Genomic DNA, 18024 nt, shown 5'->3' on the forward strand with positions numbered 1-18024 from the left:
ATACCGAAAAACAGCCTCTTGAAAACTTTTGTAAACAGAATAGTGTACAAATTTCTGCAGACTGATTCCATATATAGTAGGAAAATTCACATTATTTTACTATTATGACTCATTATGATATTCTTGCTGGTTATGAAAAATCACCAGGTCTATCACAATTTTTTTTAAAAATCCACAAAATTTAACTGCAGATCTAGAAGTTAATTTTAAATATTTATGTAAAAAATATGTAGATAATTTTCCAGTCATAATTTTTAATGATTAAATAATTATCTTGTCTAACACTTAAGAAATTCACAGTACCTGGTTTAAAAGAAAACAAACACCTTGTTCACTTCAGTAATACTTCCAGCATCATTCTAGAATCTTATTTAAATTCTGCAGAAGCTGACAGCTTCAATATTCAAATGAACAACAGGAGAAACTGGTTGTGCAAAATCCAAATCTAAGTTATTCCTCAGGCTTTTCTGAACTAAGTTCCTAAATGTATTCCATTTTACAGAACATAATCTAGATTTCCCTAGAATTAAGTGCAAACTCTACCAAACACAGTAGCATTAGACCATATGGAAAGCAATACTTGGGTTTTAAATCCAAACTTTCATCTGTTTTCACTATAACCGTGTCCTTAGGGCCTAGGGAAATTTAACCATAGATTCACCAGCATAGGGCTAACTAATCATAACAGCTATTTTTAAAAAATCTCTTCCTAGCCTGAGTATATTTTTTCAGTTTGTCATTTTTAAGAGTCCTTAGTTTATGCATTTGGTCCTAGCTCTTTTAAGCCATCTGTGACTCTGTGATCAGACACAAGGGGATAAACCAACTGCATCTTGACTCTCATAGTTACAGCACACTCTGGTAAACTCCATCCCAGCCAGACCCTGCACACATGGAAAGCTGTGCCCACCATGAACATGATTACGTAAAGTCAATATTAATAGAATTCAAAAAAAAACAAAACACCAAAAAACAAAACCAATTGAGTAGAAAGCTGGTTTTCAAGTGTCAGTAAAAAGGAACAGTGCTGCAGCTCAGGAAATGGCCTCACAGGCAACTGAACAAAGGCCACTAGAATTAAGAGGCAGTCATTGTCTTAGCTTGCGAAACAGCAGTTGTTGCATCTAAGTTGCAGAGAACTACCATTAATTTCCATGTGCAAATAAATGCCATGGTTCCTCAGAATTAAACAGTTGGAAATGTTACCACATCATCTTGAAAAATCAAATTACACGCATATTACACTCCAAGGAGGAGGAAAAAATAAATCAAGGTAATTTTAGCAGAGCAAAACATTACTGAATTAGTGACAAAATGCCAAGAAGACTCACCTGTTCAATCTCCTTTGTCTTAGCTGCAATTGCTTTTGAACGACTAAGAAGCTGGCTGTCCTCATGTAATTCTGTACTATCTGTTAGATTTGCTTCTGTTTCCTCTGCTTGCTCAATGTATAATGGAGCTGAAGAACCAGCCTTCCAAAAAAAATAAACAATAAATTCAGTTTTCAGAGAAAAATAAAAACCACAGTGTAAGGAAAAAACCCAAAAAGCCCCAGCACAGTCACCAGAGATACAAGTTTGCTCATCAAGACTATTAGTGACAATTAGACTATTGCAGCAATTTTGCTACAACTGCTACAATTCTAACAGATACAGAAATATGTGCTTTAAACATGTAGAAAACATGACACAATAAAACCCCCTGTGACACAGCCTTAACTGCGTGAAGGCAATGTTGTCAGATAACCTCTACTTGCACATCCACTGAGAAAAAATTTGTGTATGTGGTATTTGTAACACCAGAAAGCAAGAAAAATCCACAATGAAAATGTGATTAGCCTTCTGGGAAAAGATAAAAGTAACAAAATCAAAGGTACATAGGCATCAACAAAATAAAAACGCAGTCAGAGAGAACTCCAAAAGCATTCAGGGCCACAGGTCTATTATTAAAGGAACTGCAATGACTATTGCATAGCAAAAGCAAACCTGTGAGTTGAAGATTTCTAGTAACATTAAAAAATCAACTGAAGTTCAGGAATTGTGTAAACTTCCCTCTAAAACAGAAATTAAGACTGTACTCCTACTCCAAAGAAAGCAGATGCCATTTTGTTTCACGGCATTACTTAAATTTGGTACTATGGAACTTACAATTTTTTTTTTTTAAATAGGATTTGAAAATTGAAGATGATGAAAACTAGTTTCTATTATTCAAAACTAAAGGTGAATAATCTTAACACTTAACTAACATGAGAGAGAAAAGCATTAGACAGAAAAAGTAAGCAAAAAGCTTAAGTAGTCCTGTGAACATATGCTCAAACCTTAGCAGCAACACAAACCAAATCTTGCTATCCCAGTAAAGAACGAAATGCCTGAGAGTGAGTGAAGGCTACTAAAAATGCTCAGTGAAACACAAAGTTCAACTACTAAGCACTTCGTAAGATAAACAGGAAAAAGTTAAGAATTCTTGCCCACGAATGTGACAGGTGAGAAGACCTTTCTTCTAAGACTCAAAATGAGATGCCTCACCTCCTTCATTAGCATTTCTACAGCCCACTTTTCTTAGTCAATAAATCATCTTAGACTGTACCACAATCACTTAGATTCCACACTGCAACTTTCTCTGAGGCGTGGAGGATGCTTTAAAGAACTTTTCTCCATGTGGCCCACTCTGTTCTTTCCTCCCCTGCATTACTCTCCCCTCATCAAGAACCACAGTGATTGTTCTCTGCTGAACCTCTCAGAAATGCCCATGCATTTGTTCTCCTTCATATGGTATTTGTCCTTGGATCAGCTGCTGCTTTTTCTTCACTCTAACACTTCCTCCCTCTTTTTCTTTTTTTAATTGCTTTTTTTAAATTGCTTTAAAAGCTTTTAATTGCTTTATGTACCTAACTAGATCTTCCTGACCACTATTGAGGAGCTGATCATGCATTCATGATTACATCAATGGACAGAACTTGAAAGTTCAGATAAACATGAATTCAGGGAGTTCATTTCTCTAACCTAGACCTTACATTCTACAAGTGGAAATGTGATGCTTCCCAAGACACATTAATTTGTTTGAAATTAATTATTTTCAAACAAATTTAAGAAAAAAAAAATAAAAATCAAGCCCACTATTTGGAAAGGTTACAACATGACTTTGTGAAGTAGGTACTATTTTGCTTTTTTTAAGAATGCCTCTAAAGTTGAAACAAAGTGAAAGAGAAAATTATCACAGAATTAAAAGAGATTAGTTTAGATTACATAGTATTCAGGTTGTTTTAAATGACAAATATATTTTCCACTAACATAACAGAACCCAAAAAAGACATCCTATCCAAGAGCAGTGTAACAAATGACTGAGAAGGGCTATAATCACACTTCAATATAGCCAGGAGCAGAAGACAAGGAGAGGTGAAAATAAAAGGGAATAAACTATCAAATAATTAATGTTGATTAATAATGAAATAAGGATTCTGGGGAAAACAAAAAATATACCCACTGCAGTAACAAGGTACGCTTTATTTTTAGTATAATGGAGGCTTGCTTTCTGAAAAAGAATACATGACATGGTAGGCTGGCACAGCTTGAAACAGAACTCAACAAACCAGAGTTTCTCTCCCTAAGTCTTGGGTTTTACATGTACACTCATGTTTTGACTCAGAAGTCCCCTCCTAATTTTAAGTTCGGTAGGCATACAGACCTACGCTACTACAAGAGTACTCCTAGAAGAATGCTTGGGAGAGCTGGAACTTTATTGTGTCAGTTGTAGCTCAACATCAAATCAAATACTAACAAAATGTACTGTGGCTTTGTGCATTTTTTCAAAATAAATAGTCACCAGGTTCTAGTCTCCCTCTCATTCCCCTTCAAAAATATTTAATAGCATAAGCAGAAAAATTCAAGATTAAGTTACAAAATCTGCCTTTATGAACAATACAGAAAAACAAGAGCCTATTGTAACGCTTTGAATTAAGAAGATTAATAATCCTATCTTACATCATACTCTGTTATCTCAGGTATATTGCTTTCCTCGGCCTTCTCTGACTTTTCAGCTGCCCACTTGCTTGCAGCTTCTGCAAGTTCCTTTTCTGACAGTCTGTTGCTCTTCTCCAAGGCCTGTACAAAAACATTATAGTCAAGGTTTAACATGAAATACACTTATACATGGAAAAATCTTCAAAATTAAAATAAACAGTTATTCTGATCCCTAAAATATTTTAAAATAGGAAATAAGAAAGTTGAGATTATTTCATTTGCTGTCCAATTTCTTTAAAAAAAAAGGGGGGGGGGGGGAACAAGTAAAGTAGATAGTAAAGAAACAAGAGAGGAGAAAAACAAAGATAAATCTATGAAGGTCAGTGAACTACTACAAAACCATTATACTTTCTGAATAAGGTTTATTAAACTCACAGGTCAGAGATAACAGAAAAAATATTTTTGAGACCTGTGTAGGAAATGAAAGAATTCAGATACAAGAGTGGAGTGAACTAATAATTCAGTGTGATTTTCAGTCATAAAAGGTTATAAAAAAATTAAAACCAACTGATAAATACTAGGTAGGGTATAAAACCTGAGCTAATTAAGGACAAAAAAATATTTTATACAAACTTTAAGTGATCAGAGCTGCTTCCATTAAAACCCATTATTTTTTATTTGGGGAAAAGCTAATCATTTATAATAGAGTCAGTCATGGCATTATATTCTTTTAAATCTACCTATTCAAATGGAAATCCTCACATAAACAATGTTTAAGAATTGATTTCTCTCTAATAATACTATTTGGCCTTTACTATCAGAGCAGCAAACAGACAATGACAAATATTAGTTTAGCTAGCTTTATAAATCTTGCTGCCAGTTTGCGGATATTTAACTTAAATCAACTGTATGTATAGAAACACCCAAAGAATCTGTATCTAGCATTAAAAATTGCAACACTAAGATGTGTACCTGAAAAAGGCCACAACAACTTCTGCCCAATGCCTGTTCCATCTTAGCAAACAGGTAGACAAAAAAGCGCAAATAAACAAAAACCCAAATGAAAGAAACCAACACTCCACCTCTTACCATTAGCTCATTCTAAGTTGCATAAATGGCCAGTATCAAAATCCCTTTGTCTTCACATCTTTTGTGCTTACCTCAAGCAAAGTGGTAATACAAAAATACACAATTCACAGAGCCCCTCCAGGATTCTGTGTCATAAAGACACCACGTTAATCTGAATCCAGAAGAGAAGAGCAACACAATGTTCCAATAGGAATCCCTGTTTTTTATAACTGCAAATTACAGAATTGCAACCAGTGAAGTCAGGAGGCGACAAAGTTCAATATGCAGAGATATGAAAAAGGCTCTTAAAAGAACAGAGTAATATATTTCATAGAAAATCTCAAATGACCTGCTATATTTCCACAAGCCATAAAAGAAATTAACTATTAATATCTACTGGAATACAGAAAAAAAAAATCTGTTTAATTTAATCTCACTGAATTTAATTCTATAGGTTGAATGCTGATAAATACATATTGAATCCTGCATGAATTTTATGGAATAAAGTAATGGTATTTGCACAGGTACACCTCAGATGAAGAGACAGGAGCGTATTTCTTAGCTGAAAATAGCAGCAGATATTTAGGCTGCAAACTTGCAAGAAACAACCAACCTAATAGATCTCAAAAAAACCAAAAAAAAACTAAACTGCTGCATCCCATCCTCCCACCTGAAAACAGAAGTCTCTTTTTTTTTTTTTTTTTTGTATTTTTTAATCGCATCAGTAACATGGAAAAGCAAAAGCCTGACACTTTGCTCCGCAGCTGTTCCTGTCTCACACATCCTTTTGCCTTATGTTGGATACAGCCTCCAAGGCTTCCAGTCTATAAGGGTAATAAACAAAAACAAAAGATTTCATGCCATAGTCAAACAGGTGGCTAAGATCAGGTAACATCAACATGTATTAATTCACATGCATGAATATGCAAAAAATAATTATAGATAAAAATACCTTTTCAGATTTCCAAATAGATACTACAGTGAAAAGAGGTATTGCTATGGAAACATATACCTTTGTAAAAATTTCAAAGCTAAATTATAACTTAGAGCATTGAAAATCATATCCTTTAATTGCTAATATATAGTATATAACTGATTTCTCAAGCCTTGATAAATTGTAAGACTCTGGCTCTGGAGATGTTCATGTTTTGCCAAGAATACTTCTGAGTCAGTGAAGCACTTAGGTAACTTAACCACTCAGTGCAACTCCAGCCAAAAGGCTCACTCCAAAAGGCTCCACTCACACAGGGCAGTTACATTATAAGCAGATTTGGGGACTCAAGAGAAAAATCAATAAACAGTCATGGAAGTACTTCCACTTCTGCAGCTGATGCACACCCAATAAATATTTATGCCGTCTGGGGAAATTACTTCCACCAAAGAAAGTTTCATTTTGCGTGGCCTGTATCAAGTGGATATCCACTGCCAGCAGATGCTTGCAAACTGATGGCAAAAAACCAATACAACTGACTGAGAAGAAAGCAGAACACTTACAGAATACAGAGTTCAAGCTCACACTACATATTAACACAAAAGCAAGAGATTTTGCAATGCCTCTTTGTTCTCAAAGGCGTGTATTAAATAAGGATTTGATATTAAGCTGCAGTGTGCTGAGTGTATAAGCACAATAGGTGAACTAATTATAAAGTGTATTTTATGAACCAAATCAGCATAACTTGTGCATAACAGCTTTTATCTTATTTTCCCTTATTTTACATCACTGAAAAATACATTGCTTGCCTCCCCCCTTAAGGACAATGGCAATCAGCTGGCAGAGCAGTTCTAAAAGAGATGTGTAAGAGGTAAGTAGTTAGAATGACATAGCACAACCAAAGCCTGGGTTTTTTCCCCATTGAATAACATGGCAGGTGTATCTGTGTCAAAATAAGTGGCAATACTAACATATTCACAACAACACAGAATTCTAAGACCAAGTCCTACTTCTATTGTAAGGAATAGGAAGTAATATTGTAAGGAATATGTACTTTAACAGGTGAATGCACAATCTCCTTCCAACTGAGGAAAAAATCCAAGAATGAGCAATCTAAAACTATCGTGTGAAGTAGTCAAAAAGAAAATTCACCTTTGATGAAGGTACTGATGTGGACCCTGAAGGTGATGCATCTCTTGATGTTTTCAGTGACTGACCTGTCCTCTCTTTACCTACAATTAAGAAAAAAATTAATGACTGAGAAATTAAAGATATATATTGCAAATATGCTTACTGGCTTAGAAAAATTGCAGTATAATTTTATGCTGTAAGACATGAACCTTATCACCCTCAACAACTACCTGACAGGAGGTTGTAGCAAGATGGGAGTTGGACTCTTCTCCCAGGCAACTACTGACAAGAGGAAATGGCCTCAAGCTGTGCCAGGAAAGGCTCAGGCTTTCAGGAAGAATCTTTTCACTGAAAGAGTGGTTAAGCTTTGGAACAGCTGCTCAGGGAGGTGGTGGAGCCACTATCCCTGGAGGTGTTCAAGAAATGACAAGACATGACATTTAGTGCCATGTCAACAGGGTAGCATTTGGCCAAAGGTTGGACTTGATCTTGGAGTTCTTTTCCAACCTTAATGTTTCTACAATTCTATAAAATCTACATATTCCACCATCTGACAAATATTGGTAACACTTTTTTTCTCTTCCTAAGTAGAGAAAAGATACAGCTGTGTCATTTAATGCTTTTAAGAAAACCCAGTCCTTTTTTCCATCATTAACTGTAAGGTTGTTATCAGTAGGATTCCGTAAGATGATGTGATTTCACTTTTTAATATTCTTGCAATAATATAAACATGAAATATTAGACACCAGTCACTCACTCAAGGTAATCAGGTAGTGTATGAACCAGTTTAGCAGGCCACAGTATGTTGAAAAGACCTGCCATGGGAAACAGTCCTGTATTGTATCAGCCACAGAGTAGATGCTTCTTGTAAGATCACTGTCTTTCTTATGAGAGTTAAAATTGGCAAAATGTCAAATCAAATTCACAGTGCTAATCACAGTGCTAATCACAATCTGTGTACAGTCTTGCCACCGACCAGTTACAGACAGCCCACAGCAACAGAACTGGTTGCAGTGTACAGTACTAGTTTTCAAGTTGTGGTCCATAGATTAAATCTAAAAGATCTGAAAAAGCTAAGTACAAAAAGCAAACATGTTGCAAGTCGGTCTAAATTAACCAGACTATTCACACTCACTGGGGAAACAGTTGACTGATCACAAATAAGCCAAGGTAATGTAAACTTACCTTGGCTTCCATTAAATTTTTATAAATACAATTAATAACGGGATAAATTTAAAAATCTATCAAAGACTTATGAAAATTGGGAGAGAAATTATTTTTGTATAAATATAAATGTGATTGTTCATTATGGCTTTAAATATGGCTTTAATTTAATGAGTCAAAGCAAGAAAGCACACAAAATTTTTGTCACCACTAAGTAACACAAGTTTTTCTCCTGTGATATGTGCTTTTCAGCCTCATAGACAAGCCACCTCCTTTTAAATTCATGGACTACTCTGCTTCCCACATGCCTCCTTTGTCAGACTGGATTATTTAAAGATTATCTCAGTTAAATGGGTTATATGTTTGCACCTGAACAGATGAAATTAATTTATACAAATGGCAGAAAATTATTAAAAGTTAAGCGAAGTTGAAAAAATGCCATTTACTTAGAAGACATAATTAGGCCATTTTTTTTCAGAATGTGTGTGGCTCTTTTGAGCACCAAAGCCCTACCTGTAAAATTAAACATGACACTCTTCAAGCACCAGTATTCGCCTTCTTGCATTTCCTCAGCACACCACTCTACTGACCCCTTAGTGCCTGGGCCCCTGAAGGAATACCATTCTGCTTCTCTTCAAGCTCTCCCATCACAGATAAATGCTTGCCCTTTCCCTCCCTTTACCAAGCTACTTCATGTCCCTCCAGTTTTCTTTGATTAAATTCAGTATTTATCCTGATGTATGAAGTGTGGTGGAGCATACGATATTCCTTCTTCAGTGCAAGTCATGTGGCCAAACCAATTCAGATAGCATGATATTAAACAGCATTATAGTATTTTAGAAAGATGCCAAATTGCAGATTCCACATGAAACAGGATATGCTTTGCATGTTGTAAATCCATTTAAATGTACTACTGACATACGAGATGTTCCACTAGATGTTCCTTTTAAATATGCGGTACATGAGCTTACCTAAGGCAAATCACAATAAAAAAATATTCTAAAAGTATTCTTTAAACCATTTTTACCTTGCAAATAGGTATTTTAATTCAGTCATTTAGAGAGACATTTTAGTAGTCCTCCTTTCCAGGGAAAGGACAAAGAAATATTCCAGTGTATAACTTAGCTGGTCTCTTAAAACTTACCCAGAGATGATTGAGAAAGGTTTTCAACCATGCAAATGGGAGAAAATATCAAAAAACATAGACCTAGATGTAAGCTCCTCTCTTGATCAGCACCTTTTCTGGTTTGTGAACATAACTGCTTCTATATCACTACCTCCACTATTGTCTGAGTAATTCTAACAATATAGTATGTACATATATGATCAAACTCAGCTCAAAATTAAAAAAAAAAAAGAAACATTCCAAAATTTTGTATGGTTTCTCACAACATTGTTTTCCTGTCCCTAGTAATTACAAGCTGCACACCTACAAGACTTCTGGAAAATTAGGTAACTATCTTATTTTTTTCTTCCTCTCCTACACTTGGAGGAATTTATGTTCACTAAGTATTGCTACAAAATGTTAGAAGCACTGGAACGCTCAAATAGAAAGACCCATCTCTACTCTGCAAGGAGTGAAATTATTCCTCAATATTTAAACAATGTTAACTAAATCACAAAGATCTCTTTTGACAAGAAGTGCTGCATAATGGTTCAGTGTCACTCTGGAAACACAATGTGCCTTCTCAGTAAGCAAAAAAAAATCTAATTAATTTTTTAAAAGCTGCCAAAATGAACAGTAGTTTGCATAGTTCACTAGAAAGCATTTGCAGAAAGAGAAATCAAATTGGATTAATTTACATAAGCTGTACAAATAGAGTGGCTAAGATTGCAGTATACTAAAAAAAGCAATTCCTTTTTTTTCCCCAAAAAATAATATAAATATGAAAGCTCAAATATTTTCAAAACAGACGATTCATTAGACTTCTGGGAAATATTAAGAATCAAGCTTCTAAAAGTCAGAATAGACTAAACTGAGATATGCTTCACATTTCTTTGAGGAGAGCAAGATCTGAGAGGTTTTGATGTTGAAATGTAATTGCTAAAAAACAATCAGTTTCAAAAGCCTAGGAAAAACTGGAGAAAATGCAACCAGTAGAAGTATGTACTTTCACTTATCCATTTTTTTTAATCCATGTTTTATCCTGGTTGCAGGAAGAAATGTGTTTATCTGCTGTAGATGGAGCAAAGGTTCCTCTCAGGGAATGAAGCACATAAAGAAGTAAATGGAGCTGATGCTAAAAAGAACATAAAATACTAGAAAAAGCTGTGCAGCTGAAACTCCTACAGTCAGTCTAGACCTGACACCAAAATAACACCTACAATCTCCCACATGAAATACATAAGGGAACAGAGAGTACAATGAAACAACCAGAGCAGACATCTCATAGATAGCACAAAATGTCAGCTTTTCCCATTTTAAAAAGAGTATATAAGGAAGAAAGGCTTATGCAGTGACTTGCAGTTTCACCTCACTAACCAGTTCACATCATTAATCCAGCATTACCTTGCTGAGAAGAAATATTTCTTTTATGTAAAGATGACATACTTCTGCTATGATGGTGGAAAGGATAGGCTTTGCTTCTTTCAGGAGAGTAGCTCCTGCTGCTGACACTAGAGCCAGATCTGCTGTGCGGAGAATCCCTCCGGCTCCCTGGCGATTCCCTGAAGAAAGGAGAGTCCCGCTTGTGAGGGGATCGATCTCTCACATAATGAGAAGAATAAAAGCTTTTTCTTCTGAAGCCATCTCTGACATCCCTTGGAAGACAACAAAAAATACAAGAAACTTGGTTATCCTTCCAATGTTTATGGTACAGCACATATATAATGGCAACAGTTCATGCCTGATAAATACAAACAGGTTAACTATCATCTGTAGAACACATACGAAATCTTCAGTGTTTGTAAGAGTACTAGGCAAAGAATGAAAAACAAGCAAATAAAGTGAAAAAAAGGGTAATTTTTTAAGATTACATTATGATACCTCATTGCTAGAAGCTAATTCCTTTCTATTTCTTGATAATACAGCTAAAACATAAGAAAATGACAATGACAAAATGAGAACTCTCACAATTTTTTTCATATTCACTACACTTACCCTGGAAATTAAGCCTTAATTTACAATAGCTAGAAATGCATATCCAAATATTGCTTACACTATTTGGCATTTTTCACCTAAGTTTTTCTCTTATTTTCAAGGGAGTATACTCCTCATTTGATTTCAAACACCTTGCTACACAAATATCACTCAGAAATTTCAGCTTATAACCAGCAAAGACAAAAAGAAATCTGCAGAATATCTATTCTCTCACCATGAATCCACCCAAGGTCAACTCTTGAATGAAAATATGAAGACTTACATCTCGTAAATGTGTTTCTCACAACACACAATATTAATTTTGAACTTTAATGTAAAATGTCACAAAATCAATTGAATTAAAACTGTAATTTACCAAACCATAAAACTTTCTACTGAGTTTAAATATTGTTACTCCAGACCACAGCACAAATGTGTTAGTTATTTGTAAATCATATTAATGTACACATAAGTGCAAAGGTGAAAAAAATAACCCTTAGTATAATTTCAAACTTGTCCTAACTCAGAGCTAAAAGATATACGAAGCAACTGAATCTAGACTCGTCACTTTTGCCTTGGTCAGAAGATGCATTGGTAAGAATAGCAAGTATTTCTCTGCTTCTCCATAGAAATCTCCAAGATTTCACAGCATTTCTAGTAAATCAGAATGTATCTTCTCTCCTATTTCTCATCAGAGTCCAGTATTTTAAAATAGGGGAATGTCTCACAAAAATCTGGTGGTCACATTTAGCACAATGTAGCTATAGCTAGTTTTATGTTGGTGGAGAAGAAGAAAAGATGTACAACTACTACAGCATGGCACAGGCCCATATTTGTGACTGATAAAAAAGGATTTCCGTGTGCCAAAGGCGTCTTGGGCGATGGAAGCTTCACAAGTAGCACCACAAAACAAAAACCCTGTGAAACTGACGTGTTTTTACACAGTGCAGGTTTACTTGTTGCATGGAAAGCACATCTCCATTATATGTATGAACATTTTATGTAGCTACAGATATGAAGTGTAAATTCAGGCTTGAAGAATACTAGATTAACTCAGCACTGAACTATTTTTCTAACTAAGTAGGGGGTTATTTATTAAAGAACATAATGATTAAATATTTATCAGGAATGAGTTAGGCACAGCCCACTTTTTCTTCCATTTCCTTCTTAATCTCTCTCTTTAAATGTTATTTATTTTTAAAGCAGAAGCTTTGTGGCAGACTAGCAAACCACTTTTATGTGTAAAATACACTTTTATGTCCATGTTATTAAACCCTCATATACAGAGCAGTTTATTATGGTAGTGTTTACAGAGCCCCAGCTACTGCACATGTATAATAAATGCTCTAATATCCATGTAAGAATTTAAAAAAAATATAATTTAAATGCATTTTCAAACAGGAAAACATTTGAAAGCCACATTTTGCAATAATATTATGCACCCTAAAATAGAATCTCACTTTCAATTTTTGCATTTTTATTTCATCACTCTGTGTTAATTCTTAATTGAACCACATCTCATACAGAACATTCAAGCCATTAACTATATTAAATCTGTTTGGGAGAGCAGAGCAACAGGACAGCACTTCTGATGTTTTCCATTAATGTAATGCACTGAACAGAACAAAGATAGTATTGTTTTGCAGTTATTTTTTCCTTAAACACTTAAGCTAACATACACCTGCAATTTGGTAATGAAGGCCCCAATTCAGCAAAGTAGTTAAGCACATGCTTCAGATTCTAACACATACTCAAAAGGTTTACTGAGCAGGGACAATATTTAGTAGAGATGCAAGATAGACTTTAAAATAGAGCTACTTAACAACTTAACAACAAATACAGAATTAATCTCTTTTATATAGCACCCCTTAAATCTTCGTATTTTGTGTTCATAATTCATACTTAATTCTGAAAGCACAATTTTGTTCTCTCAGCAGTGTTGCAACAGGAAGCAGTATCAGTGTTAGCTTTGATGAAACTTGACCATTAAACTCTCACTAAAGCTGAAAGTCTTGGAGGAGCTTCTGAAATGTTACAAAAACAGCCACACTGTGATATACCATTCACCAAGGGCAGCTGGGGAAGAGCTCCACCCTGACAATTATTTCAGTTCACCCTAAGTACTGGTTTCCTCAAGGGTAAAACACAACTACACAACAGAAGAAGGTATGACTTTCTGCACAGCAGAAAACCAAGGGAATACAACACCAGGGAGATTTTCAGCTGCCTACAGAACAACACAGCGGTATAGCTTAAGCTCTGTGAAACAAAGATGAACACAAACCAATGTGTCAGATTTATCTCTTCAGAGTACTCAGAGGTAAAATTAAATCACTTCCTGGATGTGAAATGCCCTGGAATAGAGAGGTACTTGGGTATATGAAGCACATCACATGCAATAAAGGAAACGGCTTTACTGAAAGAGGACTTTTAAATCACTCTTATTGAATTTGTGCTACTGGGCAAAAGCCAACAATACTTTGTGCTCACTGTTCTCTGGGACTTCTATATCCCATTACATTCAACTTTTCAGCTAGAACATTAATCTACATTATGGTCCAGCCATAGCAATCATGACTCTCACTTTTGACACTGAGCTGAAGACTGGCAACAAAACAGCATATTATTGTGGAACAGAAACAGGAGGGTCTTCCAGGAATTCACAGGTGAGTGCTGTGTATAACCTAGATAAAAAAGTCAACAGAGATGTTTTTGTGATCCCTTCCACCTGAGAAAGATTACTGCTATTGCCAAAGGGATTAAACACTCCATTTACAGCCTTGTGCTTAATTACTAACCTTGCCTAGAAATAACTCTCACACTTTTATAAATAAATTGAAGAAGAAGCTATAAATAGCTTTCACAACACCAGACTTCAGTGCTAAGAGAGGAAACAGTCAAGATCTGAACTGAATCCTTAACTGAATATACTTTTTCTGTCTCATAATGCAGATGCAAGGGGGAGGTAAAGTTAAACTAAAATTCCTTTTGCCTGCCTTTTCAGGACATTGCAAGAGCTAACAATATGAATCACACGATGTAGAAAATATTTAATAAAATATACAACGCCCCCAGCCTCTAGAATAGGCAAGAACACCTCCACTTTTAACATCTTCAAAGTAAATGTAGGTGGTGCAAGATTCCAGCCACCCCTCTCCCAGAACTCATTCAATTCCTTTCCAAAGTACACAGTACATGGTTGTGCAACAAACCAACAACTTACTCAGGTTCTGCTTTGGAGATTTGCTATAATCTCCTATTATTGTCCAAAGGTCCTTATGCAAATTTATCCTGAATTCAAGCAATACAGTGAATTGCACCATCATACACAGAAGACATTGCACCTGGTTCCAACGGCTTTCATCTGAACATTTGAAATGATGACAAGATTTCTTATTGACAACTGGTTTTCAACATTTTATGACTAAGCAAGTAACTGGAGCACTTACGATATCTGCATTTTGCTCTAAATGAATTAACATAATTAGGACCAGCCAGCAATCTTATTAACAGCTTTCTGCATGAAGGCAAAAGGAAACAGGCATTGTGAAACACTGTTTCAAGCAGAAAAGGATATCCAGAAATACCAAATGTACAAAAATATTTGAAAATATATAAATGTTTCATCATTTTTATCTGCATGCAGTATTTCTGAAGTTATCATAAGCAAACACCAAATCTCCACACTGATGCCATTTGTCCACCTCACTCAGTATGAGAGCTACTCAACTCCTCTTTCCCTGCCACTACCTTGGGATGTCATGACAGGTCAGAGAATTAAAAATAAGACAATATGAATATTATAGCAATATTAGCGAGAAATGCTATGTCCTTTAATTGAATAGTAAACCTATGCACTTCAATGGCATTGGAAATCCCCCTACATTGCTTTCTCATTAGTACCCTCCTCCTTCTTACTGTCATTGGTAACACACCATTAGATTTGCTGAAAGATAAGCCCACATAATAAAAGTATATTTAAACTAAAACTCTCTATTATCTCACACAGAAAAATTATGTTCAATCACAGATAAGAACAGAGAACGAAGTAACAGAGAATCCAGAAAAACACAGGTTGAAGTACCAAAGAATTAAGAACAGACAGCTTTAGACAACTCTACAGAATAAAGACAAAATATGTTATTTAGACAAATTAAGATCAAATTAGACAAAATAACTGCATTCAAATGCATGTGAGTTTGTTTTTTCTTCTTTTAAAAACAAGGGCTTAGTAAGACCCTCCAGTTTCTCCAAAATAGAAAACAAACCACAGGTCTTGAAGATCCAGAGGGAGTACTTGCCTAAAGCGATGGACCAAATCATGATTTCTATGAACAGCAACAACATTTACATCTGCACTTTGAGCAGCCTATCACCCCAGAAGAGTAAAGCAGTTCAGACAGCTAGGTCAGGGAATAAACCTCTTCCATTTCAGGACTCTATGCAACTAAATCAAGTAGCAACTAAATAAATTCCTAAACAGACTTAATTCAAAATAGAAACAACTGAAATCTTCTATCTCAATATAAGCTTAAAAAGTGGAAAAAAGCCAGGAAGCACAACACAGTACTTTACATATTTCTTTTTTTCCCTTAATGCCCTAACAGACCAGAGAAACTGGTCAATGTTTTAGCTTCTAGACAAAGTTCTAATGGACAGAGATTCCTAAGTAGGTGCTTGCACTTTTACCATCATCCTGCCTCAGGCAGAGACCAGCACACAGGAAACATTTTAAAAACATTTCCCTGAGGTATCAAATCACATTGGTACGCTTCAAAAGTGTCTTCTCTTTGAGGGCTTTGAATTTACTTTGTTTTTTACTTCACTCTTAGTACATGCCAAACAATTTAATGTTGACAAGCACATGCTAAGCCCCAGAAAGAAATATTTTTGCACTTTATTTTAGGAATTTAGACTTTTATGTTCAGCAAGCCTTTTCTTTCCCCAAAAGCTATCTTTAAAATCCTTCCATAAAAAAAACCCCAGAAACCATGAAATAGCTGCTGGAAGAGCACTTAATCTTTTCATCTTTGTGCTGCAGAATGCAATTAGTTCATTGACAAAAGAATGCAACAAGTAGTGCTAGGATATGTTGATTTGATCAACTCTTGGGTTTGACTTTCTAACACTCCAAAAACTGCAAAATGAAAGAGCAAGTTGTGGAACAGGTTTGTAAGCAGTAATACCTTATGTCAGTAATACTGACAGACAATACCCTTACTATATTTACTTATTTCCTATTTCCAAATCCCTTAGTGAGATCTATAAATCAAAAAACACTCAATTTTTCTCTATATGGGAAAAATGCATTACAGATCTCTATGTTTTTATTCTCAAATTAAAGTGAGATTTGAAACAATTAGGTCAAATAGGTTTCACTTGCTTACGTCCCTTAAAGTGTTGTAATAGTGGTATGGACTTCTGCATATCAAATTTCAGTAAAGTTAGCACACTACTACCTTTGCTTCTGGATTTCTCAATATAAGACATTATACATATATGAAGAAAAAAATCCATTGCACATAATCAGATTTTACTTTATGTGATCTCAATCCTTCCTGTCTGCATGAAGGCAAAAGGAGTTTGCTCAAAATCAAAATGTTATGGGAGACATTTCCCCTTAAAAATTATTCAGCCAGGTAGCTTTATCTTCTTTATTTTCCAATTTGCTTTTTCCCTTCGGTTTAATTATAATTTACTGTTTCCATAATAAACATTAATATCTCTTGCCTCTTTTTGCAGGTGATTTCCTATGTATTATAAGTATCACTTGTTTGAACATATTTAACAGCAGCTATGCTGCCTGGGTAAATTCCTTATTAAAAATAATTTTTCAACTCTTGTATGCCTTCAGTTATTTCAGTGATTTAGTAACAGTTAACTTTGGAGCTCCATGACAGCTCATACTGATTGAAACTGGTGCTGCTGCAATCCTGAACTCTGCAACCTTCCTTGGATCCAGATTTCCATTCTGTGCCTAAGCTGGTATGGATATTTTTCTCTCAGACAACAGAACTGGCAAACAAATATTTAATTCATTGTGGCGGGTTAGCACACTAAACCAACTATACACAAACATCTGAACCAGAACCAGGGAGAGGGGAAGGACTGCAATGGCACCTGCTTAGATAGTTAAAACTGCTGTGGAAATGCACTCTTACTGTAGGAAAATCAGTCTCTTTACCTCATTCATGACTTTTAATTAATTACCATAAATAAAACAGGTTCCTTGACAGAATTCTAGAGCAGTTGAAGTTAGATTCAGTAAGCCTCAAGGAAGTAATACTCCTTTTTTTCCCCTAAAAATAACAGACATACATATTTAGAAACACTGACTGGCTGTGAGTAATAAATGTAAATTCAAAGATAAATTTTAAACCAGAATACTGCTTACCAGGCACAAGTTGTAGTAAGTATTAATAAATCAGCAGTAGCTGAAAAGAGGTTTTAAAGAAGGTAATTCATTGCTTTATACTTCAGTCTCCTCTGTTAACATAATCTTTTGCCTTACTTAGATCCTTGTACAAAATGCTTCAAAAACTGCATCTAACAACAAAAAAATTGTAGAACACATACTGAGTCTAGGAACTCATCAAACCTCAATTAGTTTCCCCATCTACTCTACCCTGATGAGATCCCACCTGGTATGCTGCACCTAGCTCTAAAGTCCCAGAAATACATGGATGGATAGC

The 18024-nt window shown here is 35.2% G+C and overlaps 1 protein-coding gene across 8 annotated transcripts in view; it reads right to left on the reverse strand.

The window, feature by feature from the left end:
• LOC131592206 (periphilin-1-like) overlaps positions 1-18024 on the reverse strand; it is a 65135-nt gene that overhangs the window by 30498 nt on the left and 16613 nt on the right. For 6 of the 8 annotated variants that reach the window (XR_009280535.1, XM_058863571.1, XM_058863569.1 and 3 more), the window contains exons 6-9: positions 10763-11013; positions 7111-7190; positions 3981-4100; positions 1332-1472 (exon numbers count right to left, since the gene is read on the reverse strand). Coding sequence is in view for 7 of the 8 variants with exons in the window: in XM_058863571.1 (XP_058719554.1) it covers positions 1332-1472; positions 3981-4100; positions 7111-7190; positions 10763-11013 (592 nt within the window). In the remaining variant the exon portion in view is untranslated. The remainder of the gene's footprint in view (positions 1-1331; positions 1473-3980; positions 4101-7110; positions 7191-10762; positions 11014-18024) is intronic. The other 2 variants (XM_058863573.1, XM_058863572.1) reach the window with 1 other exon arrangement.

Source organism: Poecile atricapillus, chromosome W (genome assembly GCF_030490865.1).
Source record: "Poecile atricapillus isolate bPoeAtr1 chromosome W, bPoeAtr1.hap1, whole genome shotgun sequence".
Lineage (NCBI taxonomy): Eukaryota > Metazoa > Chordata > Aves > Passeriformes > Paridae > Poecile > Poecile atricapillus.